The following is a 24,232-nucleotide window of genomic DNA, read 5'->3' as shown; positions in this document are numbered from 1 at the left end:
TGTTATAATTTATGAGTACTATTTGATATTATTATTACTTCACCACTAGTAGCAGTAGAGTGTGCCATGAAGATCGGTCGGATTTCTTTCAGAGCTACCCAATTCGAGGTGTTTGTGTAACCATTCCCCTCATATTGACCCAGACCCCAGTGTACCTAAAATTCTCAAGATCGGAAGTTCCTTCTTTCACTATTATGGCATCTACGTTACTGTTCTGGCGCTTAATCATCTTCGCCGCAATCTCCCCATTGACATCAACTAGCTCTGGCCATGAATCCTTACCTGTAAATGGGACATTGCATATTGATGTATTGTTAGTGAAAGAGTATTGTCAACAGGTTTTTGAACTATCTACTTAATGAGACATTGCGTATTGATGCCATTACTTGAATCATGTCTAGTTCTAAATTCTCTTCTTTTAGTTCTTTTGGTTTTTCATCTTTAAACAGAAGATTTAGGGCTTAAATAGATTCTGTAGGGTGTAAGCTTTTAGGATCTTTCTTTCTGTCATCAATTCATAGCTGCCCAGCCTCATATTTGATCTTGGAAATATGTTGACTTCATCTCTAAAGAATATAAAGTTGATAGAGATGACGATAGATAGAAATTTATTAGATGAGATCAACAGCTGGGAATTGTTGACTGTGGCATATGGGTTTTCTTTTTGGCTATGGTTTAGGGCCTTAGGCTTAGTGACTGAAGAAAATAGCAACATCTATGAGCGCCACTGATCTGTGCTATAGGCAGTTGATGCCACTATAGTATCTTCTTTCTTATTACAGGCGGAAGTGGGGCGTCATCTGGGTGGAACGCCTGCATAAAAATGGAAATGGGCCTAACTTCAGCCGTGAGTTCGTACGAATTATGATAATCTCACGTGTTAGTTACATAAACAATTCTACTTAATGGACACTCTACTTCTAGGTTTGAGCTATCGACAGGTTAGAGATGACAAGGGACGCGTAGATGATAGCTGGTTTAATAGTAGTATGATGAAACACTTCTTAGGCTCTGTTTTTTTCTTTTATGTTCTTTTTTACTTTCTCTCTTTGTTTTTTTCTTGATTGGAGTTGTTCATTGATTAAGTTTGTTCAATTTTGTGGAGTTATTATCTTAACTGCTCTTCTACCCCCCACCAACCACCTATCAAGAAAGTAATCTAACATTTCTCTCTCTTATCTCTCTGTAGGTATATATACACACAACAACAACCACCACCTTCACTCAGGAATCTGTCTAAGCTGATCAGCCTCTCCTCAAGTGTTGTAAACTACACAGACTTACTATGGATGTCAGATGCCTTGGTGATCTCTCTCTCTCTCTCTCTCTCTCTCCATACATACGTATATATATATGTGTGTGTGTGTGTCTGTGTGTGAATATACATGTGGTAAGGTATTGATGGATGGTGAATGCAGGGAAGGTAGAATGGCCAGAGCTGGTGAAAGTAAGGATAATACAGAACGGATGCATCACGATTCTCGATTATAATTGCAACCGCGGCTGGTTATGGGTTACCCTCAATTGTACGTCTGAAGAACCAGTTGTTGTCCAGCTCCTGAAAGTTGGTTAATTTCGTCTAAAAATTCCGATCGAGAAACTTGTCAAGTGAGGATGAAGGGTTAGAATCAATAAAGACTTGAAACTCTGTAATAGTCTTTTCAATGAATAAAAGTTTCATCCTTTGTTAATCTTTGATGAACCTCGATTGATATATCTTCTTAGTTATGTTATTTTTCCTGTCACCCTGGTGTTCGAGTCCGCTTAAGTGCATCGTGACTAGTCCACAGGCTTTGTGCCTGAACCAGCTGAACTTGTTTGCCATAATAACGTGAAAATGAAACACATGGATCAAATTTATGCTATAATAATGGATCAAAATCTAGATTATAATAATTTGATTCATTTGTTTGTTCATAAAGACACTTTGTACCACCATTGATTAATCTAACGATTCATGGAGATTTCAACGACGTAACCATCGGGTTTTTTTAGTAACATAAAGTACAACACGATAGCAACCAACATCGTGAAGTCTTGACTCTCCAGCATTATCACCTTCTTTTGTTCATCTTATGAACACAAGGTGAAAGAGTGGTATTCAAAAACAAAAATCCTTTCCTGATTATGTTGCTCATTATTCAATTTATCATCCTCTTCCATCTGCATTTGTTGATGCCCTTCATAAGTTTCATGAGCCAACTTCCTTTAAAGAGGCATCTAAGTCCATAGAATGGTGTAATGCTATGAAAAATGAGTTTTTGTCCTCACACAAGAATGATACATGGTCTCTGGTTCCTATTGATCCCTCCTCAATGAATGTTCTTGGATGCAAGCGGGTTTATAAAGTGAAACAGAGGTCTGATGGGTCTTTAGAGAGATATAAAGCTAGATTGGTTGCTAAAGGTTATAATTAGCATGATGGTGTTGATTTCAATGAAACATTTAGCCTTGTGGTTAAGTCTACACCAGTTAGACTTATTCTTACTATAGCAGTCACCAAATCCCGAAGCATCAAACAACTTGATGTTTCCAATGCTTTCTTACATGGGATTTTGGATAAAAAGGTCTATATATTTCAGCCACAAGAATTAATTGACAAATAAAAAAGAAACCATGTTTGTCTGTTACATAAATCTTTATATGGGCTGAAGCAAGCACCAAGAGCTTGGTTCAACAGATTGCTACCTTTCTTCTTAAGTTTGGTTTTGCCAAAAGTACCACTGATCATTCAATGTTCTTTCTACTTCAACAATGTGATGTATTAGTGCTTCTGTTATATGTAGGTGACATAATTCTCACTGGGCCATCTTCCATTTTGGTTGATTCTCTTATCAAGACATTAAGCTCTGAATTTGCTATGAAAGATCTTGGTCAATTGCATTACTTCTTAGTTATTGAAGTTATAAGGAATGGTACTGGCTCTATTTTGCTCACCCAAAAGATGTATACTCTTCAAATTCTTGAGAAGGCTTCCATGATGTATTGTAACATCAGTAAAACACCAGTTGCTAGTGGTTCAAGAGTTTCAAAACTAGATGGTAATATTTTACCTGATTCCACCATGTATAGAAGCTTAGTGGGGGATTTACAATACCTATCTCTCACCAGACTAGATATCTCTTATGCAGTTAACTATACTGCTCAATTTATGCAGGAACCAAGAACTTCTCATTTACTTCTTGTGGAGAAAATTTTGAGGTATTTGAAAGGATATATTGGCTCTGGAGTCACTAGTAATCCAGGGAATTTGACTACTCTTCAAGCTTACTCTGATTCTGATTAGGCAGGTTGTCCAGATACTAGAAGATCAACAAGTGGTTTTTGCATTTTTCTTGGTTCTACTATTTTATCTTTGTCCTCAAAGAAACAACCAACTGTTGCTAGGTCTTCAACAGAAGCTGAGTATAAGTCACTTAGTGTGGCAACAACTGAAGTGTTATGGATTAGCTATCTGTTAGATGAATTACATATGCCTTTATCCAAACCTTATCTCATTTAATCTGATAATCAAGGAGCCAAGCATATTGCCTCTAATCCTATATTTCATGCTCGAGCTAAGCACACAGAGGTCGACTATCATTTCATCAGGGATTTGGTTGCCAATGGTTCACTTCAGACCAAGTACATCCCCACCCATCTTCAATTAGCTGATATTTTTACTAAAAGTCTGCCTTATCCAAGCTTCACATCTCTCAAGAACAAGCTGATGCATTTTGAGGAAGCACAACTTGAGGGGGGATAGAAGAGAGTTAAATCTAACTAAGCTAACGCAATTGAGCTGGTTCAATTAGTTAGTTTTGAATTATGATAGTTAGAGAAAGTTAGGCCGCAGCTTTGGGGAATAAAGAAAAATCTCGAGGGAATAACAACTTAGTCAACTATGATTGACTTAGGGGGCATATTTATTTTTTGACCCAAAAATTAAGTAACTTGTCTCTTGCTTCCTATCTTCATCTTCCTTGTCCTACCAAAAATTCCGCCCACCAACAATTCTGGCCACCACCTTTGAAACTGATAGATCTTACAATGGGAGCATCAAAACCTTCATCTATAGCATCATAATCAGCCAGGACAAGAAAACAATATTCCTAGTCGATATACACAACAAAATTATTGTTTTTCAACAAGGTCTATAATGGAGTCTCAATGAACAACAACTTGGAAGAAATACCTCCCAATTCCTGTAAAAAACAAATATTAAACAAGAGTGAATTACTACAATCAATAAATTTCATATACATGAAACTGAACAATTTTTTTTTGAAAGAATTTAAACAAAACCTAGTGAGGAAATTTATCAAACACTTAACATTCATCTCTAATATTTTAAAAATAGAGCAGAAACTGAAAGAAACCCCATTTCTGAAATTCAACTAACAATATCTGAACAAAAATCTAAGAAAAATGTAGAAAACCCCATTTCTATTATCCATATAAACTTGATGGAAGAAGAAAAACAGAAGAACCATATACCATAATGAGAAAATTTTGATTAGAAGCTCTTCTTACCTCTTAGGAATTTGGGGAATAGAGAAAATGATATCCTCTAATAAAACTGAAGATAACCCAGATGAGAGATCGGATCGGAGATGTATACGAATGCAAGGAAATTCGAGTAAAATGGAGAAGATGGAGAGAGAGGATGGTTAGAAAACAGAGTGGTTTTTCTTGTTGTAGTAACCTTTTTCAGAACTAAACAAAGATGGTTGTATCTGCTGCCCTGCTGTAACAATGAAGCCTTTCATTATTAGAAAAGACGCAGGGGTTTCCCCTTCATCATCTTCTTCAACTTCTTCAACTCGGAATATCACCTTGTTTAACTCAGATTCTGAGTTGAAGAAGATAGTCTTCAGAGATAGAAAGAAAGGGGAAAAGGGAGGAAGAGAGAAGAAAAATGAGGGAGAAAGAGAGAGAGAGGAGTTGAAAATGATGGTCAGAATCTATGGTGGTCGGAATCTGTAGTTCCGGAAATTGTTGGTGGCCGGAATTTCTGGTGGGATGATGTGTGAGGAAGATGAAAATTAGGAGGAAAGAGACAAGTTAATTAATTTTTGGGTCAAAAAATAAATATGCCCCCTAAATCAATTATAGTTGACTATGTCTTTATTCCCTCAAAAATTTTCTTTTATTCCCCAAAGCTGCAGCTGAAAGTTATTGTTTGAATAATGGTAGTTAGAGAAAGTTAGTTAAAGTGTAATAATAGTTAGAGAAGTTAGTTAAAGATTAACAACCTAACAGAATTTGTTAAGAGTTGTTAATCATTCTCTCTATCTCTATAACGAACCGTTTTTCTCTCTCTCACACTAGATAATATAAATAGAGATCATCTCTTCTGTAATCTTTAATTGAGAAAAGTTACAGAGTTTATCAAAGGATTAATCAAAGTTCTCACATAGACACATCAAGATTCATGAAATGATTAGGTACTATAATTGTCTTATTTAAACTCTAAAGACTATTTACATTTGCCTTCAAAGGCCATCCTAAGTGGGTTTAAGGGCTAAAACCCATCTAATCTAGATCTACTTTATTTATACACAAGTTCGTTAAACCCTAGATTTATATTTTCATGAGATCAAACCTGAAATCTTCGTGTTGCAGTGTGGGTATCCAACCACTGCACCAAAGAGGTGGTGGACTTCTTTTCCTCATATATATACGCCCACCTATATCAATTAATTATGTTATCGCAAATTCATTTCTACAAGTAATTGAAAGCGAAAAGAACAATTAAGGGAGAAAAAACTGGTGCAATTCGGGTTGATATTAGTCAAATTTCATTATTCACATAATTTGAGTCTTCATTAGATTTTTTTTATATTTTTTTTGTGTTGCAAGAAGTCTTTAGATTTAACATTGATTGATAGTAGAAGACCCATTTCTAATTGTAAGCCTAGTCAAAGAAACAATTAACATCTGCCAAGGCATTACCCACCAAGTTATTCGATCTAGGCATCGGGCACGTGGTCCTGCTCGCACATAGGTGCAACCAAAATGTTTCAGAACCAGAACCCTCTGGAAGAGATTCCCTATCATTATATATTGTAATCGGTCCTCAACACCACTATGGTTTTGTTTTTCTCATGCAATATTACACCTGCTTCGATTTGATATAAACAGGTACGTACTTGGGAGAACATGAACAAGAAGAAGAAGAATAAACTTAGTTTCTAAAGTTGTCGTTAAGTTTTTTATCCTCTATACTGAATTATATGAATAAGATTGAAAAATATATAACTGTGGTTGACACTTGACAACTTTCGTTGACGAATCTATGTACACTTATTGGACTATAATATTTCAAATGGACTTTATAACGTTGACCAATTACGATAGAATCAAGATTTGGACTCAAGGAGTGCGAAATTATATACAAACAAAAAAGTATTGCAAACACAATAATAAACTAGAGAAAAACTATCAAAATAAATACATTATATGGTATAGGGTATTATGAATGTATATCAAGTCAAGCGTGGAGCCAAAATTTTACTTTAGACTGAGCTGACCGTGAATGAAAACGGTATGAAATAAAAAATCGATACGTATGACTAGTTTTGAAGAAGATAATTATAGTGCGAATATAGGCTCTTAACTACATATGTTAATTGTCAAACAAATATTGTTGTTTCTTTTTTAAAGACTAAGTAATAGTCAGGGGTGGCCCGTGACCAAAGCCACCAAAGCGGTCGCTTTGGGCCCTAAATAATCAAGGGCCTCATATTTCCTATTTCGTATGTAACTTTCAAAAAACTAATTATACTTTAAACAAATTTCAAATATAATTTAAGGCTTAGTTTAGTAGTAAAGAGTTTAGATCTTGGATAAAAAGTCAAGAGTTTGATTCCTACTTTTTACATTGTTTAAATTTTTTCTAATATCCATTGTATGGGGCCTCCCATATACTTGGGCAGCTCCCGGTAATAGTTTAGAAAGCTTAAATTCATAAAAATTTTAAAGAGAGCAAAAATCTAAGGCCCAAAATCCTACCCAAAACCACAAACCCAGCCCAACACGGAATATTATTCCAAAAAAAACTCAAAAGATGAAAAGTCACTTTTAACCTCTTAAGACAATCATCCTTCCTCTAGTATCCCTCCCTCATTTCCCGCTTTTTTTTTGTTTCAGCCTTCCTCCCGAAAAACGAGGGAAAAAGCTGTAATGTGAAGCGACTTGACGTGACGCTTAAACCCTCTCTCTATTTCCCTCTCTTCATTCCCTCAAAACACAAAAACGAAATCAGACTCAACCATTTCTGGAGACATTTACAGCTATGTTGAAGACATTTGGGATTTTGTTTCAAACATTTAGCGTATTGTTGGTAATTTTTGGGTGTTTTACTTGGTAAAAAAGCTTATGTTCTTCTTTAAGCGTTTTGAGGGTTTTGGGAAAAATTTAAAGTTATGTTGAAGACATTTTGGGTTCTGTTTCAAACATTTAGGGGTTTGTTGAAGATTTTTGGGGGTTTTACTTGGTAAAAAATTTACTGGTCTTCGTTAAGCATTTTGGGGGTTTTTGAAGACATTTACAGTTATGTTGAAGACATTTACAGTTATGTTGAAGACATCTGGGATTCTGTTTCAAACATTCAGGGTTTTGTTGGTGATTTGTGGGTGTTTTACTTAGTAAAAAAACTTTTGTTCTTCGTAAGCATTTTGGGGATTTTGGGAAAAAATTTAAGTTATGTTGAAGACATTTTGGATTTTGTTTCAAACATTTAGAGGTTTGTTGATGATTTTTGCTTGTTTTACTTGGTAAAAAAACTATTGTTCTTCATTGAGCATTTTGGGGGGTTTTGGAGACATTTACAGTTATGTTGAAGACATTTGGGATTCTGTTTCATACATTTTGGGTAGCGTTGGTGATTTTTGAGTGTTTTACTTGGTAAAAAAACTATTGTTCTTCGTTAAGCATTTTGGTGGTTTTTAGAGACATTTACAGTTATGTTGAAGACATTTGGAATTTTGTTTCAAACATTTAAGGTATTGTTGATGATTTTTGGGTGTTTCACTTGGTAAAAATCTTTTGTTCTTCGTTAAAGCATTTTGGGGGTTTTGAGAAAAATTTAAAGTTATGTTGAAGACATTTTGGGTTCTGTTTCAAACATTTAGGGGGTTGTTGATGATTTTTGGGGGTTTTACTTGGTAAAAAAAATATTGTTCTTCGTTAAGCATTTTGGGGGTTTTCGGAGACATTTACAGTTATGTTGAAGATATTTGGGTTTCTGTTTCAAACATCTACACAACATATGCAAACATTCTGTTTCAAAATATTGTTCTTGGTATAAAATTCATATACAAAAAGAAGAGTTTCTAAGACAAATAAACAACATATGCAAACATTCTAATTAATGTTGGAGACATACAGAAGAAATGGCAACTACAATTGGGTTCGACATGATTCACATATCATTATTTTGAGAAGTAGCAGGTACTCTATTCGGTTCCATCTTTATCATTCTATCCGGGTGGGTTCTATCACGCACCCTATTTATCATTCTCTCAGATGACATTATCCCCCTGGTCATCCGCTGTTTTTAGGGATTTGCTTGCAGCATCAGAAACCTTCATTAAGACATAAGTAGTTATGTTAGTACATTTCAGAAGTTCTTTCAAGCGTTATCATGTACTTCGTAAACATTCAGAGCACTTTCCACGTCTAACATGAAAATGTTCATAACATTGTGTGAAATGCTTAGCTAACTATTTAATCTGCAATTAACACAACAAAAATGCTCACGAAAACATGATTTTGTCTGTATAACAAAGAAAAATGCACAAGAATCAACACAGAATTATATGCCTACGGAAAAGACATAATTGCACAAGACATTTCTGAGAATGCACATGACAAATTTGTAAATGTTTACAAATGTCGAAAAATGTAAAAGACGAAATATTTAAAATTAAGCATTATGTTAACAATACTACAGAAAATTTCGAAAAATATTTACAAGTGCTCAAAACATATGTAAAAGTGTTTAAAACACCAATCGATTTCTGTAAAAAACAAAATCTGATTTATGATGGTAACATCTATAAAAAAAAAAGACTAAAGCATTTTTGAGTTTGCTCGCTGTTTTAACATCGTTTAACAATATATTTTAAAATGTTTAATGCACCAGCCAATTTGTCTGTTAAAAACCAACATATGCAAAAAAAACGTAATTCTAGAGAGAGAAACCGAAAAATAGATCTGAAATTGTACTTTTTGATTCTTTTGAAAAAAAATTGTTTGTAAAGCTTTCTCACACTATTGTTTTTTAAATTATATAGTGTGGAAGTAAAACCAATAAACTTCATAAGAAGATTGAACCTTATAAGAAAAAAAAAACACCAAGAACAACCTCATTAATGGAGCTTCAAATAAGTAGATCTACAAATCTATACGAGAAAAACAAAAGAAATACAAACATTACTTGTACTTTTGGGTGAAGAAGATGATAAAATAGAGAAGTTTAGAGCTAGAAGATGATGAATCTCGGTCTTTTTGGATGTCACAGATATTAAGATAAAGACAACCCAAAAAAAAGATGAAGCTTTTGAAGGTCTGAAAACGAAGAAGATGAAGCATTGGAAGTCTTAAAACGAATAAGATGAAGCTTTAGAAGTGTGAAAACGAAGAAGATTATGAATGTTTTCGTCAAACAAGTTACGGTTTCCTTAAAAACGAAAGAAGATGGTGATATGAAGAGGAATGAACACGATGCAGAGAGATAAATGGAGAGGAAAGAGTGAAATGTAGAGAGATAAAGATGAAATTTTTTTAGAGAGAGAAAACCAATAACTGATTTGATAGAGAGGGAGTGGAAATATTTGGTGAAGTATATATAAGAGGGTAAATGAGGAATTATGGAAATATAAGATGTCTTAGAGATGCGTTTTTGTGAGATATGGCACATAGGGATCCATATTTGGGTTTGATATGAAATAATATTTGGGTTTTGGGATTTATATGAGTTACTATTCCGGATTGGGTTTTTTTAAGATTAGGGCCCAAAAGTTGGGTTTTTCATCAAAAATTTCTATTTTGTTTAAACATATGACCTCTTATGCCTCCATTAAACCAACAAACAGGGACATCAGGAGAGTGCCGAGCTTCTTCATTCTTTGGGAGTGATCAGAGACTACTCCCATCTTTTTTGTCAAACTACTGCGAACAATATCTATGTAAATACTAGTTGATATGATTGTTCAGAAACAAATTAGGGCTCGAATAGAGAAGAAGCACTGATTTTGCTTCACATCATCACAGTGAGTGAGTAACATCTCCAGACACAAAAATGGCTCTAACAAGAACTGCTTCAAGTAAGGCTTCTTCTTCATCTCTATCTTCCTTCATTACTCATTTTTCACTCAAACTACACTCAAATGCTGCAACTCTTAACCCTAATTTTTCTTCAGACACACCCAACAAAGATTCTTTTCCTGATTATATTAACACAACCCAGAAATTGAAGAATTATGTAAGAGATGGGTGTGTTATAACTAAAAGTCGCGGAAGCTATCGAACCTATCCTAGAAATTGATCCGATTATGAAGGTTAATCGAAAAGCTAAGCCAAAATCAAATATGCGAACAGAATTTAACGAGGTTCGGCTTAAAGCCTACGTCCTCGGGCGAACAAGAAATCTTTATTGAAGGATAGATGAAGACGACTAACACAACCCGCAAGTTCGTCCCAAGATGGTACCGTATAGAATTTAACCTTCTATACTAGATCTTCGACAACCGAGAAATTAAACACCGCTCAAAACTATGAACAAAAAATTTCTCTCTCACTTGCTCTCTCTCTCTTTAGCTCTCTCTAAAGAAGAGTTGTTGTTGCTTGTGTTGGTATTTTACAAAGACTCAAGACCCCTATTTATATAGGATATCAAGCCCCATAAACAGAAACTTTGGTTTCTAAATTACTTTGGTGCCAAAATTTAGAAACCACCTATATGGTGCCCAATAAACCGCCTATGTTGCAAGCCAACTAAACCGCCTCTTTTGAAATTGGAAACTGCCTCTCACAATTCTCCACCTCGTACACAATTTGATACTTTTCAAATTTTGGACGAACACTAGGATACTCCTTGTAAGATATATCTTCTTCTTGTAACTACTTCCGACTGCACCATATGACCATGGCTGCCTACGTACCCTTTTATAGGATCAAGCCTACCGTAGTTCTACCAACCCTTCACATAAAGAAAACCTTGTCGCCATTACGCCCTTTCGGGCAACTTAACACGAGCCGATTTGTAGCAATTCCAGGCAATGCTGAAACTTGCTACACGTCACCACTTTAGTCAACATGTCCGCGGGATTCTCATCTGTGTGTACCTTCATGAGAGAAACATCACCTTTCTCTATGACATCTCGTACAAAGTGATACCTGACATCGATATGCTTAGTGCGAGCATGGTGAACCTGATTCTTCGCCAAGTGGATCGCACTTTGACTATCACACCATACATCCACGCACTCTTGCTTAATCCCTAGATCATCCAGAAGACCCCACAACCACAATGCTTCCTTCACACCCTCGGCCATAGCCATATACTCGGCCTCCGTAGTAGATAACGCAACTGTAGATTGTAACATCGATCGCCAACTAACTGGAGCACCATGTACCTTAAATACATAACCAGTAGTAGATCGTCTTCTATCTAGATCGCCAGCATAATCCGAGTCAACATAACCGCTTACCTGACATGTGTCTCCACCAAAGCACAAACCCGTATCAACGGTACCCTTCAAGTACCTCAAGACCCACTTCACAGCTTCCCAATGTGTCTTCCCCGGGTTTGCCATAAACCTACTAACCACACTGACCGCTTGTGAAATATCCGGACGAGTACACACCATAGCGTACATCAGACTGCCAACTGCACTAGCATACGGTACACGATCCATATGATCCTTCTCCACCGTAGTAGTGGGAGATTGTTTTCCCGAGAGCCTGAAGTGTGGTGCCAAAGGTGTTGACACCGCCTTCGCATTTTGCATCCCGAACCGAGAAACTACTCGTTCGATGTAACCTTTCTGATTCAAGTACAGTTTCTTACTTGACCGCTCTCTCTTAATCTCCATTCCCAGTATCTTCTTTGCAGCGCCCATGTCTTTCATCTCAAACTCTTGACTGAGTTGAGATTTCAACTTATCTATCTCCACCATGCTTCGAGAAGCAATAAGCATGTCATCCACATACAAAAGGAGATAAATAAAGTCACCTTCGCGAAGTTTCTTGATGTATACACAACAATCATAGTCACTTCTGCGAAAACCATGCTTTAGCATGAAAAAATCAAATCGTTTGTACCATTGGCGAGGGGATTGTTTCAATCCGTAAAGAGATTTCCTCAAACGACATACTTGATTTTCTTTGCCCTCAACCTTGTATCCCTCTGGTTGAGCCATATAAATTTCTTCTTCCAAATCTCCGTGCAAGAAGGCGGTTTTAACATCGAGTTGTTCCAGCTCAAGATCACTGTGAGCAACAATACTCAATAGCACCCGAATAGAAGTATGTTTCACGACCGGTGAGAAAATCTCATTGTAGTCGACCCCTTCTTTCTGTGCATAACCCTTGGCCACTAGTCTTGCCTTATACCTTGTACCTTTGATCTCGGAAGAATCCTCTTTCTTCTTGTACACCCATTTACAACCAATAACAGACTTACCTTCGGGCAGTGGGACAACCTCCCATGTCTGGTTCTTGTGAAGAGACTCCATCTCTTCTTGCATAGCAACCAACCAACTCTCTCTATCCTCCGCGGTAATAGCTTGTTTGAAGGTGACCGGCTCGTCGTCTTCCACCGAGAGTGCATATTCAACAAGATTTGCCTGCCCATAATGCCTAAGAGGTTTGTCTGACCCTAACCTCTGTACCGGCTTATATAACCGCTTCGGCCTAGTGTGTACCGAAACATCCTGCTGTTGTTGTTGTAAAACTTGTGTACCTTCCCCTTGAACCTCCTCATGATCGGGTTCATCAATTTTCTCATCCTGAGTATTATCCTGATGCTCCACCTGATTATGATTCCTAGAAACCCGTTGGTCTTCGGCTTCTACTTCCACTACTTGAGCTTTAGTAGACCCAACATCACCACAACTAGGCACCGTAGCTTTCGCCATAGCTACAATAGATGACTCATCAAACACCACATCTCTACTGATTACAAACTTCTTGTCTTCCGTACACCATAACCGATAACCCTTGACTCCTGTAGCATATCCTAAGAAAATTGCCTTCTTTGCTCTATTGTCAAGTTTGTTACCTTTAACATGGTAATAGGCCGTACAACCGAAAACCTTAAGTCTCCCGTAATCTGCATGTTCACCTGACCATACCTCGTAAGGTATGCCGCCATCTAAAGAAGAATGTGGAGACCTGTTCACAATATAACAAGCTGTAGCAACAGATTCTGCCCACCATTCTACGCCTAGTCCCGAATTGGAGCGCATACATCTAGCCTTCTCAAGTAGTGTACAGTTCAATCTCTCTGCGACTCCATTCTGCTGAGGTGTGTTTACTACTGTCCAGTGCCTCACAATGCCTTCCTGATTACAAAACTCCTTGAATGCCCCATCCGTGTACTCGGTCCCATTATCCGACCTTAACGTCTTCAACTTTCGACCAGTTTTGTTCTCAACCATTGCTTTCCACACCAGGAATGTGTTGAATACCTCATTCTTATGCTTCAGAAAATAAAGCCAGACAAATCTCGAATGATCATCAACGAATGTAACAAAATACCTGGAACCACCCTTGGAAGGTAACTTTGCCGGTCCCCAGACATCGGTGTGTACGTAGTCTAACACCTCTTCGCTCCTGTGCTTGCTTGTAGAGAACGTCACCCTGTGTGCCTTCCCGAACGCACAATGCTCACAAAACTCCATGCAAGGCTTCTTCATGTCCTTCAACAAGCCTTTCCCGCACATCAAAGATAGACCCTTTTCTGACATATGCCCAAGGCGCATATGCCAAAGCCTCGTACTAGCCGTTGGATCCCTTCCACTGATTCCTACTGCTACATCTCCCGTAATTGTTGTCCCCAAAAGTTTGTATAAATTACCGTAACGAGTACCTCTCATTACCACCAAAGAACCCTTAACGACTTTTATGGAGCCATTCTCTATAATTATCTTACAGCCGTTCCGCTCCAACACACCAAGGGAAATTAGATTTTTCCGCAAATCGGGTATGTGTCTTACGTCCGTGAATGTTCTCACCACTCCATCGTGCATCTTGATCCGTATTGTTCCGAGTCCCACAGTTTTACATATACTATCATCACCCAGTATAACTGTACCACCATCTATACTCCTATAGGTAGTAAACAACTCCCTATTTGGACACATATGGTGTGACGCCCCTGAATCAAGCATCCACTTATCGAAGATTTTCTCAGACACCTCTGTCACCGAGAAACATTCATCCGCCTCTTCTGACACATATCCCGCCTCTTGCATCTCTTGTTTCTCCTTGTAGCCTTCGTTCTTTTGCTTCAACTTTCTCTTTGGACAAGCCGCTTTAAAGTGGCCAAGCTCACCACAACTAAAGCACGTTTTCTTGAAAGAGCCTCTAGATTTGGATCTAGATTTCCCGCCCTTTCCCTTTCCCCTTTCATTACTCCTCCCCCTCGTTACAAACAACCCTTTTGCTTGTTCTTTGTCTACTCCACCCGACGCCATACTGCTAGTAGCAACCTTCATTAAGACATAAGTAGTTATGTTAGTACATTTCAGAAGTTCTTTCAAGCGTTATCATGTACTTCGTAAACATTCAGAGCACTTTCCACGTCTAACATGAAAATGTTCATAACATTGTGTGAAATGCTTAGCTAACTATTTAATCTGCAATTAACACAACAAAAATGCTCACGAAAACATGATTTTGTCTGTATAACAAAGAAAAATGCACAAGAATCAACACAGAATTATATGCCTACGGAAAAGACATAATTGCACAAGACATTTCTGAGAATGCACATGACAAATTTGTAAATGTTTACAAATGTCGAAAAATGTAAAAGACGAAATATTTAAAATTAAGCATTATGTTAACAATATTACAGAAAATTTCGAAAAATATTTACAAGTGCTCAAAACATATGTAAAAGTGTTTAAAACACCAATCGATTTCTGTAAAAAACAAAATCTGATTTATGATGGTAACATCTATAAAAAAAAAAGACTAAAGCATTTTTGAGTTTGCTCGCTGTTTTAACATCGTTTAACAATATATTTTAAAATGTTTAATGCACCAGCCAATTTGTCTGTTAAAAACCAACATATGCAAAAAAAACGTAATTCTAGAGAGAGAAACCGAAAAATAGATCTGAAATTGTACTTTTTGATTCTTTTGAAAAAAAATTGTTTGTAAAGCTTTCTCACACTATTGTTTTTTAAATTATATAGTGTGGAAGTAAAACCAATAAACTTCATAAGAAGATTGAACCTTATAAGAAAAAAAAAACACCAAGAACAACCTCATTAATGGAGCTTCAAATAAGTAGATCTACAAATCTATACGAGAAAAACAAAAGAAATACAAACATTACTTGTACTTTTGGGTGAAGAAGATGATAAAATAGAGAAGTTTAGAGCTAGAAGATGATGAATCTCGGTCTTTTTGGATGTCACAGATATTAAGATAAAGACAACCCAAAAAAAAGATGAAGCTTTTGAAGGTCTGAAAACGAAGAAGATGAAGCATTGGAAGTCTTAAAACGAATAAGATGAAGCTTTAGAAGTGTGAAAACGAAGAAGATTATGAATGTTTTCGTCAAACAAGTTACGGTTTTCTTAAAAACGAAAGAAGATGGTGATATGAAGAGGAATGAACACGATGCAGAGAGATAAATGGAGAGGAAAGAGTGAAATGTAGAGAGATAAAGATGAAATTTTTTTAGAGAGAGAAAACCAATAACTGATTTGATAGAGAGGGAGTGGAAATATTTGGTGAAGTATATATAAGAGGGTAAATGAGGAATTATAGAAATATAAGATGTCTTAGAGATGCGTTTTTGTGAGATATGGCACATAGGGATCCATATTTGGGTTTGATATGAAATAATATTTGGGTTTTGGGATTTATATGAGTTACTATTCCGGATTGGGTTTTTTTAAGATTAGGGCCCAAAAGTTGGGTTTTTCATCAAAAATTTCTATTTTGTTTAAACATATGACCTCTTATGCCTCCATTAAACCAACAAACAGGGACATCAGGAGAGTGCCGAGCTTCTTCATTCTTTGGGAGTGATCAGAGACTACTCCCATCTTTTTTGTCAAACTACTGCGAACAATATCTATGTAAATACTAGTTGATATGATTGTTCAGAAACAAATTAGGGCTCGAATAGAGAAGAAGCACTGATTTTGCTTCACATCATCACAGTGAGTGAGTAACATCTCCAGACACAAAAATGGCTCTAACAAGAACTGCTTCAAGTAAGGCTTCTTCTTCATCTCTATCTTCCTTCATTACTCATTTTTCACTCAAACTACACTCAAATGCTGCAACTCTTAACCCTAATTTTTCTTCAGACACACCCAACAAAGATTCTTTTCCTGATTATATTAACACAACCCAGAAATTGAAGAATTATGTAAGAGATGGGTGTGTTATAACTAAAAGTCGCGGAAGCTATCGAACCTATCCTAGAAATTGATCCGATTATGAAGGTTAATCGAAAAGCTAAGCCAAAATCAAATATGCGAACAGAATTTAACGAGGTTCGGCTTAAAGCCTACGTCCTCGGGCGAACAAGAAATCTTTATTGAAGGATAGATGAAGACGACTAACACAACCCGCAAGTTCGTCCCAAGATGGTACCGTATAGAATTTAACCTTCTATACTAGATCTTCGACAACCGAGAAATTAAACACCGCTCAAAACTATGAACAAAAAATTTCTCTCTCACTTGCTCTCTCTCTCTTTAGCTCTCTCTAAAGAAGAGTTGTTGTTGCTTGTGTTGGTATTTTACAAAGACTCAAGACCCCTATTTATATAGGATATCAAGCCCCATAAACAGAAACTTTGGTTTCTAAATTACTTTGGTGCCAAAATTTAGAAACCACCTATATGGTGCCCAATAAACCGCCTATGTTGCAAGCCAACTAAACCGCCTCTTTTGAAATTGGAAACTGCCTCTCACAGGGTGTAAATCAGGGAGTTTTAAATTCCATGATGCCCTTGTTCTATTTGATAAATTGCTTCATATTAAACCCTCACCTTCTATTTATCCGTGTAATCAATTATTGGGTGTAATTTCAAAAATGAAATATCATACTACTGTTATTCATTTATACAAACAAATGGTACTGACTTCAGTTCAAACTCAACCTGATATTTCTACTTACAACATTTTGATTAATTCTTACTGCAACTTGAACTGGGTTGATTGTACTAGCAAACTTCTTGAAATGTGGTCTTCAACCTGATACCATAACGTTGAACACACTTATTAAAGGACTCTGTAGAGCTGATAAAACCGCTCAGGCAGTAGTGGTGTTTGAGGAAATGTCTAAGAGAAAGGATATACTAGATGTTGTTTCTTATGGGACCCTAATAAATGGGCTTTGCAAAATGGGGAACACAAAATCGGCTATCGAGTTGTTAAGAGATATGGAGAAGAAGGGAACTTGTATACCTGATGTTGTAATTTATAACACAATAATTGATAGTCTGTGTAAAGACAGATTGGTAGATGTTGGTCTTGATCTGTTCTCCCAAATGATTTCTAAAGGTATTTGGCCGGATGTTGTAACTTACAATTCTTTGATTCAAGGTTTATGCATTTCAAGCCGGTGGAAAGAAGCAGTCGGCATCTTCCACAACATGATCGATCGTGGGATCTCCCCTGACGTGGTAACCTTCAACATTCTTATTGATGCTCTTTGCAAAGAAGGAATGGCGGAAGAAGCACATGAATTTTTAGAAGCAATGATAGGAATAGCTAAGGAGCCTGACACTTTCACTTACAATTCATTAATCGATGGATACTGTTTGAAGGGTCATATGACCGAGGCAGTTAAAGTTTTTGATTTGATGGTGCATAAGGGGCATGCACCCGATGTGGTTACGTACAACACACTGATTAATGGGTACTGCAAGAAAAAGATGATTGATGAGGCCATGAGGGTAAATGAAGAACTGTGTAGGAAGGGATTGAACCGTAATGTCGGTACTTATAATACTCTTATGGGTGGTCTATTAGTGGTTGGGAGAGTTGTGGAAGCTAAGGAACTTTTCAAAGAAATGAAGTCTCGTGGTCAGTGTCCGGATATCATCACTTACAGAACACTTATGGATGGATTATGTAAAAATGAGCGTCTTTGTGAGGCAGAAGAACTACTTCAAGAGATGCAAATGAGTTTCATCAAACCAGATATCAATATCTATAGCATCATGATTGACGGAATGTGCAGGGCAGGTAAAATTCAAGATGCTGAGGAGCTTTTCAGTAAAATTTCTACAAAGGGACTGGAGCCTAACACTGTAACATACACCATAATGATAAATGGGTTTTGTAAAGCAGGGTTTCTGAAAGAAGCTAATGAATTGTTTTTAGAAATGACGAAGAAAGGTTATCCACCGAATGAGTACACATTCAATACTATAATTTTGGGATATTTTCGAAGGAAACAGATTGATAAGGCAGTGCAACTTTTACATGAAATGATTGGGAAAGGCTATTCACCTACAGCAAATATGACAAGTGTGATAGTGAATCTTCTATCAACCGGTCAATTAAGTCCTGAATGCATGGATTCACTGAAACGGTTCAGCCCAAGTACCAACGAGACTTGATACATGACCAAGTTGTTATTGTTGTCGTTCTTCATTCTCTTGTGGATAAACAACTCACATTTTAATGAGCAAGTTCTTGTTTACGCAAGTCACCTAGGGTTCATCTCCATGTACACTGCTAATCGCACATTTCTGGAAATCATGACTGTAATTTTATTTGCTTTGCTTGATAATTTGGTTAGTTCATATTACATAAATTTCATCCATGCCTAGTTTTCTAAAGCATTAGATTCTATCCTCCGATCACGCCGCACAAGTGGGTTATGTCTATTGTACGGTTCAGACTGGGTGGAGTTCAAGCCTGTGAGGTGATCACAAAGGTACAACTGCAAACTTTAAGTTCATCGTGAAACCTTCTTATGCATATCCTCTGTGCAGCCTTTTGTTAACATTAGTCTTTAGAAATGAAATATGATTTTCCAAGGAATTTAAGTACTATGGATTACTGAATATGTGTTCACATGATTGTTATAATTTATGAGTACTATTTGATATTATTATTACTTCACAACTAGTAGCAGTAGAGTGTGCCATGAAGATCGGTCGGATTTCTTTCAGAGCTACCCAATTCGAGGTGTTCGTGTAACCATTCCCCTCATATTGACCCAGACCCCAGTGTACCTAAAATTCTCAAGATCGGAAGTTCCTTCTTTCACTATTATGGCATCTACGTTACTGTTCTGGCGCTTAATCATCTTCGCCGCAATCTCCCCATTGACATCAACTAGCTCTGGCCATGAATCCTTACCTGTAAATGGGACATTGCATATTGATGTATTGTTAGTGAAAGAGTATTGTCAACAGGTTTTAGAACTATCTACTTAATGAGACATTGCGTATTGATGCCATTACTTGAATCTTGTCTAGTTCTAAATTCTCTTCTTTTAGTTCTTTTGGTGTTTCATCTTTAAACAGAAGATTTAGGGCTTAAATAGATTCTGTGGGGTGTAAGCTTTTAGGATCTTTCTTTCTGTCATCAATTCATAGCTGCCCAGCCCTCATATTTGATCTTGGGAATATGTTGACTTCATCTCTAAAGAATATAATAAAGTAGATAGAGATGACCATTGATAGAAATTTATTAGATGAGATCAACAGCTGGGAATTGTTGACTATGGCATATGGGTTTTCTTTTTGGCTATGGTTTAGGCTTAGTGACTGAAGAAAATAGCAACATCTATGGGCGCCACTGATCTGTGCTATAGGCAGTCGATGCCGCTATAGTATCTTCTTTCTTATTACAGGCGGAAGTGGGGCGTCATCTGGGTGGAACGCCTGCATAAAAATGGAAATGGGCCTAACTTCAGCCGTGAGTTCGTACGAATTATGATAATCTCACGTGTTAGTTACATAAACAATTCTACTTAATGGACACTCTACTTCTCGGTTTGAGCTATCGACAGGTTAGAGATGACAAGGGACGCGTAGATGATAGCTGGTTTAATAGTATATGATGAAACACTTCTTAGGCTCTTTTTTTTTTTGTTTAAAGTTCTTAAGCTCATTTACTACTACTCTGTTTTTTTCTTTTATGTTCTTTTTTACTTTCTCTCTTTGTTTTTTTCTTGATTGGATTTGTTCATTGATTAAGTTTGTTCAATTCTGTGGAGTTATTATCTTAACTGCTCTTCTACCCCCCACCAACCACCTATCAAGAAAGTAATCTAACATTTCTCTCTCTTATCTCTCTGTAGGTATATATACACACAACAACAACCACCACCTTCACTCAGGAATCTGTCTAAGCTGATCAGCCTCTCCTCAAGTGTTGTAAACTACACAGACTTACTATGGATGTCAGATGCCTTGGTGATCTCTCTCTCTCTCTCTCTCTCTCTCTCTCTCTCTCTCTCTCTCTCTCTCTCACTCTCTAGATCTCTCTTTCTATGTGTGTGTGAATATACATGTGGTAAGGTATTGATGGATGGTGAATGCAGGGAAGGTAGAATGGCCAGAGCTGGTGGGAGTGAAGGCAAGCATAGCTAAAGAGACAATAGAGAGAGAAAACCCATTTGTCAAAGTGAGGATCATACAGAAAGGATGCATCACAATTCTCGATTATAATTGCAACCGCGTCTGGTTATGGGTTACCCTCAATTGTACGTCCGAAGAACCAGTAGTTGCCCTGGTCCCCAAAGTTGGTTAATTTCGTCTTAAAATTCTGAACAAGAAACTTGTCGGGTAAGGATGAAAGGTTATAATCAATAAAGACTTGAAACTCTGAAGTAGTCTTATCAATAAATAAGAAGTTTCATCCTTTGTTAATTTTTTATGAGCCTCGATCGGTATATCTTTTTAGTTAGGTTAGTTTTCCTGTCAACCTGATGTCCATGTCGTCCCCTTGCCTAGTCCACAGGCTTTGTGCCTGGACCAGCTGAACTTGTTCGCCATAACAAAGTGAAAATGAAACACATGGATCAAATTTATGCTATAATAATGGATCAAAATCTAGATTATAATAATTTGATTCATTTGTTTGTTCATAAAGACACACTTTGTACCACCATTGATTAATCTAACGATTCATGGGGATTTCAACGACGTAACCGTCGGGTTTTTTAGTAACATAAAGTACAACACGATCGCAACGAACATCATGAAGTCTTGGTTCTCCAGTCTCAACAAAGGGTACATATTTCACATTTGGATTCTCCTTCATCACTGTCTCCTTTGCTATTGATGCTTTTTTCCCCAATAGCTCCGGCCATGTTTGCTTTCCTGCATACATACTTTACATTATTAATCACTTCCAAACTGCAGAAGGAGAGAGAGAGAGAGAGAGAAGGGCATTACCTTTGCATTCAGAAGTCATTTTCACACTTGGGTTTTGGCTTATACAAGATTAGAGTGAGACTGTTTCCTTCATATTCTCTACTTAATAGTGAATTTGTTAATCGTTATGAATTAGACAGACCGACTACTTTTTCTAAATGTGTCAATAACATAATAAAATGGATCTTCTAAATCACGCATTCAATATTCAACTTTTTATGCGAAATCTTGGTGATTTCGGAGTAATAAACAGCCTCTATTTGTTTCCTTACCTATCTCATTTAATCATGCCAACATTACCAAATAGGCATAAAACCATGTTGGTAAATAACCTGGCGGAAGAAAATCATTAGACATTATCTTTTTAATGATTCTTATTGTTAAACAGTAGATTTTGGAGCCAAAATTTATTATTTTACTATCCTCATAAATCAGCTAAAAGTCTAGGGCTAAATTTATCCCTCGGTATGAGATCCGTTAGCATTTACCTTCGAAATTCTAATTATTGATTGATTGGAAAATCATTAATATTTATTGGAATCACCTCTATATTGTAAACATCAAAGACTGTGAATCTTAGTCCAGCAGATCCTAGTGTTAAGTAGCCAAGCTTGGTCAAAAGATCCAAAGTCAAAGAAGAAGAAGAAATGAAAAATCTAAATAATGATGAGAATATTATTTGATATTTCAGAATTATCATTGCTTTTAGTAGTATTCCCTTATTCATTCATGAATTTGGGTCTTAGCTAGACTTATGATTGATTGGTAGAAGAAGACTCATTTCTAATTATTAGCATGGTCAAATAACAAATGACACTGGCAAAAGCAATACCCTTAAAGTCAATCGACTCGCATTTGGTTACATCCCACCTTGGAGCATTGGTGCAACAAAGAACGTCCAGAACAAGAACTAGAACCCCTTCGAAGAGAATGTATACCCTGGAACGGGTACTTGGCAGAGCCGGCCTAGGCCCAAAGCCACCAAAGCGATGGCTTTGGGCCCCAAGATTTGGGTGGTAGGATAAGGGCCCAAAAGTCTGAAGTTCAAGTATATAACCTGAAAGTGCAAATTTCTATTTTGTTTTTTTTGTTGTTGAAAGATATGCACCATCTTGTTGGTCCATCATATTCCAAATGGACTTTATAATGCTGACCAATGACTAGTTTCTGTTTGTTTGTATTCTTTTTCAAGATTTGAATGAGTTGGAGGAAATGTTAGAATTTGAACTTCAATTTTACCACCGAATTGCTAAGTCCAACTTCTGCTAATGGTCAAAGTTCACTTGGGCAAATTTCGGAATCTGCAAAAACATCATTGTTCAATTTATTCATTTGTTTATAAGTTTTTCCAATCCTTTTTTTGTTATTCTTTTTCATTTTAGCTTCATAGGCCAGTCGCCATTGACAAACTAATCTAAACTATAATCACGTGTTAGATAACCTAAATACCAATTTTGTGATTTAGAATGAAAGAGGGCAGTAGATTAGGGAACTAAAACATCCTGCTCCAACGTGGCGGGCTCTTAATTTTGGGAGTCCCTAAAATTTTGGAGTCTCAAGTCTTTTCTCAATTCTAACTTCGAACTCCCAACGGAAGCTCCCAAATCTAAATTTTGAATTGTTATAATTAAAATTCATTAAAATTAAGAGAGAGAGAGAGAGGGGTGAGGTGGAGAGAGAGAGAGGGGTGAGGTGTAGAGAGAGAGATATGAGGTGGAGAGACAGAGAGGGGTGAGGTGGAGAGAGAGAGGGGTGAGGTGGAGAGAAAGAGATGAGGTGGAAATAATTATGTTTTTTAATATTTTATTTAGAAATTAGGAATGGTATTTACGCCATTTACATGAAAATGTGGGGTCAAATTTGAATTTATGAAAAATAGGGGGCCAAAAAGAATGTGGTCACAAAGTAGGGGGCCAAATAGGAATTAACTCTAAAATTAATTAAGATTTAATAAATAATTAAAAAAACTACAATAAAATTTTAAAATATTTTAAAACTAATCTAATTCGCATTCACCCAGTTTGAGAACAATTTCCTATGAATAACAAGTTGTTCGGGATTCATGTTTGAAGTATCTTTGTTCATCAAGTCTACCTCAATTTGCATCTGTTGATCGTCGTTGGTTTCTATTTGCACGTCTATGTTTGTTTTGCATGTCTATTTATTTGTTTTGAAGGGCTAGACCTTTTTTTTTGCGCATTTATGGAGTCATTGAGAAATTTATCTTCGGTCTCCTGATTCCCATTTCTCTCTTTCCAAAACTCAATCGTTGTAGAACTTTTCTTACTTTTGGCTTTATCTCTAGCCTTCTTGCTTGCTTTTCTTCCAAGTGGTCTTTGTTGGATTGTAGAGGGAGATTCTTCGTCTTGGTCCAAAGAAGGTTTTGTTTTGTTTGACGAAGATTGAGATAAGTTTGATGACCATTTGGGATGGTCTTTCAAAATTTTATAACAATGTTCGAATTTAAAAGGTTTGTCGTCATTGTTTCGTTTAAACTATTCATATGCGGACTTCAACTGCAAAATAAATTTTTTAATTTCAAATATGTTGTCAAAAATAAATCATAATGTTGTCAAAATGTAATAAGAGTAATTACCCGATCATCATCATTTTCTTCGTTTTTTGGGTTCTTTTGCAAAAATGACAAATGCCAAC

General features: G+C 36.6%; 1 protein-coding gene across 2 annotated transcripts; it reads left to right on the top strand.

Annotated features, from left to right (window-relative positions):
• Positions 1-16,161: 16,161 nt before the first annotated feature.
• On the top strand, positions 16,162-18,975 carry LOC147551088 (uncharacterized). Of its 2 annotated transcripts, none has more exons than XM_086666839.1 (2): positions 16,162-16,611; positions 17,153-18,975. In XM_086666839.1, the coding sequence occupies exon 2, from the start codon at positions 17,516-17,518 to the stop codon at positions 18,803-18,805; it is 1,290 nt and encodes a 429-aa protein (XP_086522965.1). In that variant the 5' UTR covers positions 16,162-16,611; positions 17,153-17,515; the 3' UTR covers positions 18,806-18,975. The 2 variants fall into 2 exon arrangements, with proteins under 2 accessions (XP_086522965.1, XP_086522966.1); XM_086666840.1 differs by having other exon boundaries at positions 16,206-16,442; positions 17,784-18,975.
• The last annotated feature ends 5,257 nt before the right edge of the window (positions 18,976-24,232 follow it).

Source organism: Eschscholzia californica, unplaced genomic scaffold (genome assembly GCF_041429995.1).
Source record: "Eschscholzia californica isolate CP2 unplaced genomic scaffold, dmEscCali1.0.p SCAF_3, whole genome shotgun sequence".
Classification (NCBI taxonomy): Eukaryota; Viridiplantae; Streptophyta; class Magnoliopsida; order Ranunculales; family Papaveraceae; genus Eschscholzia; species Eschscholzia californica.
This window is presented reverse-complemented; position numbering and strand designations above follow the sequence as displayed.

Excerpts from the sequence above, each read along its gene's own strand:
- LOC147551088 (XM_086666839.1), top strand. The coding sequence starts at position 17,516 with ATGTCTAAGAGAAAGGATATACTAGATGTTGTTTCTTATGGGACCCTA.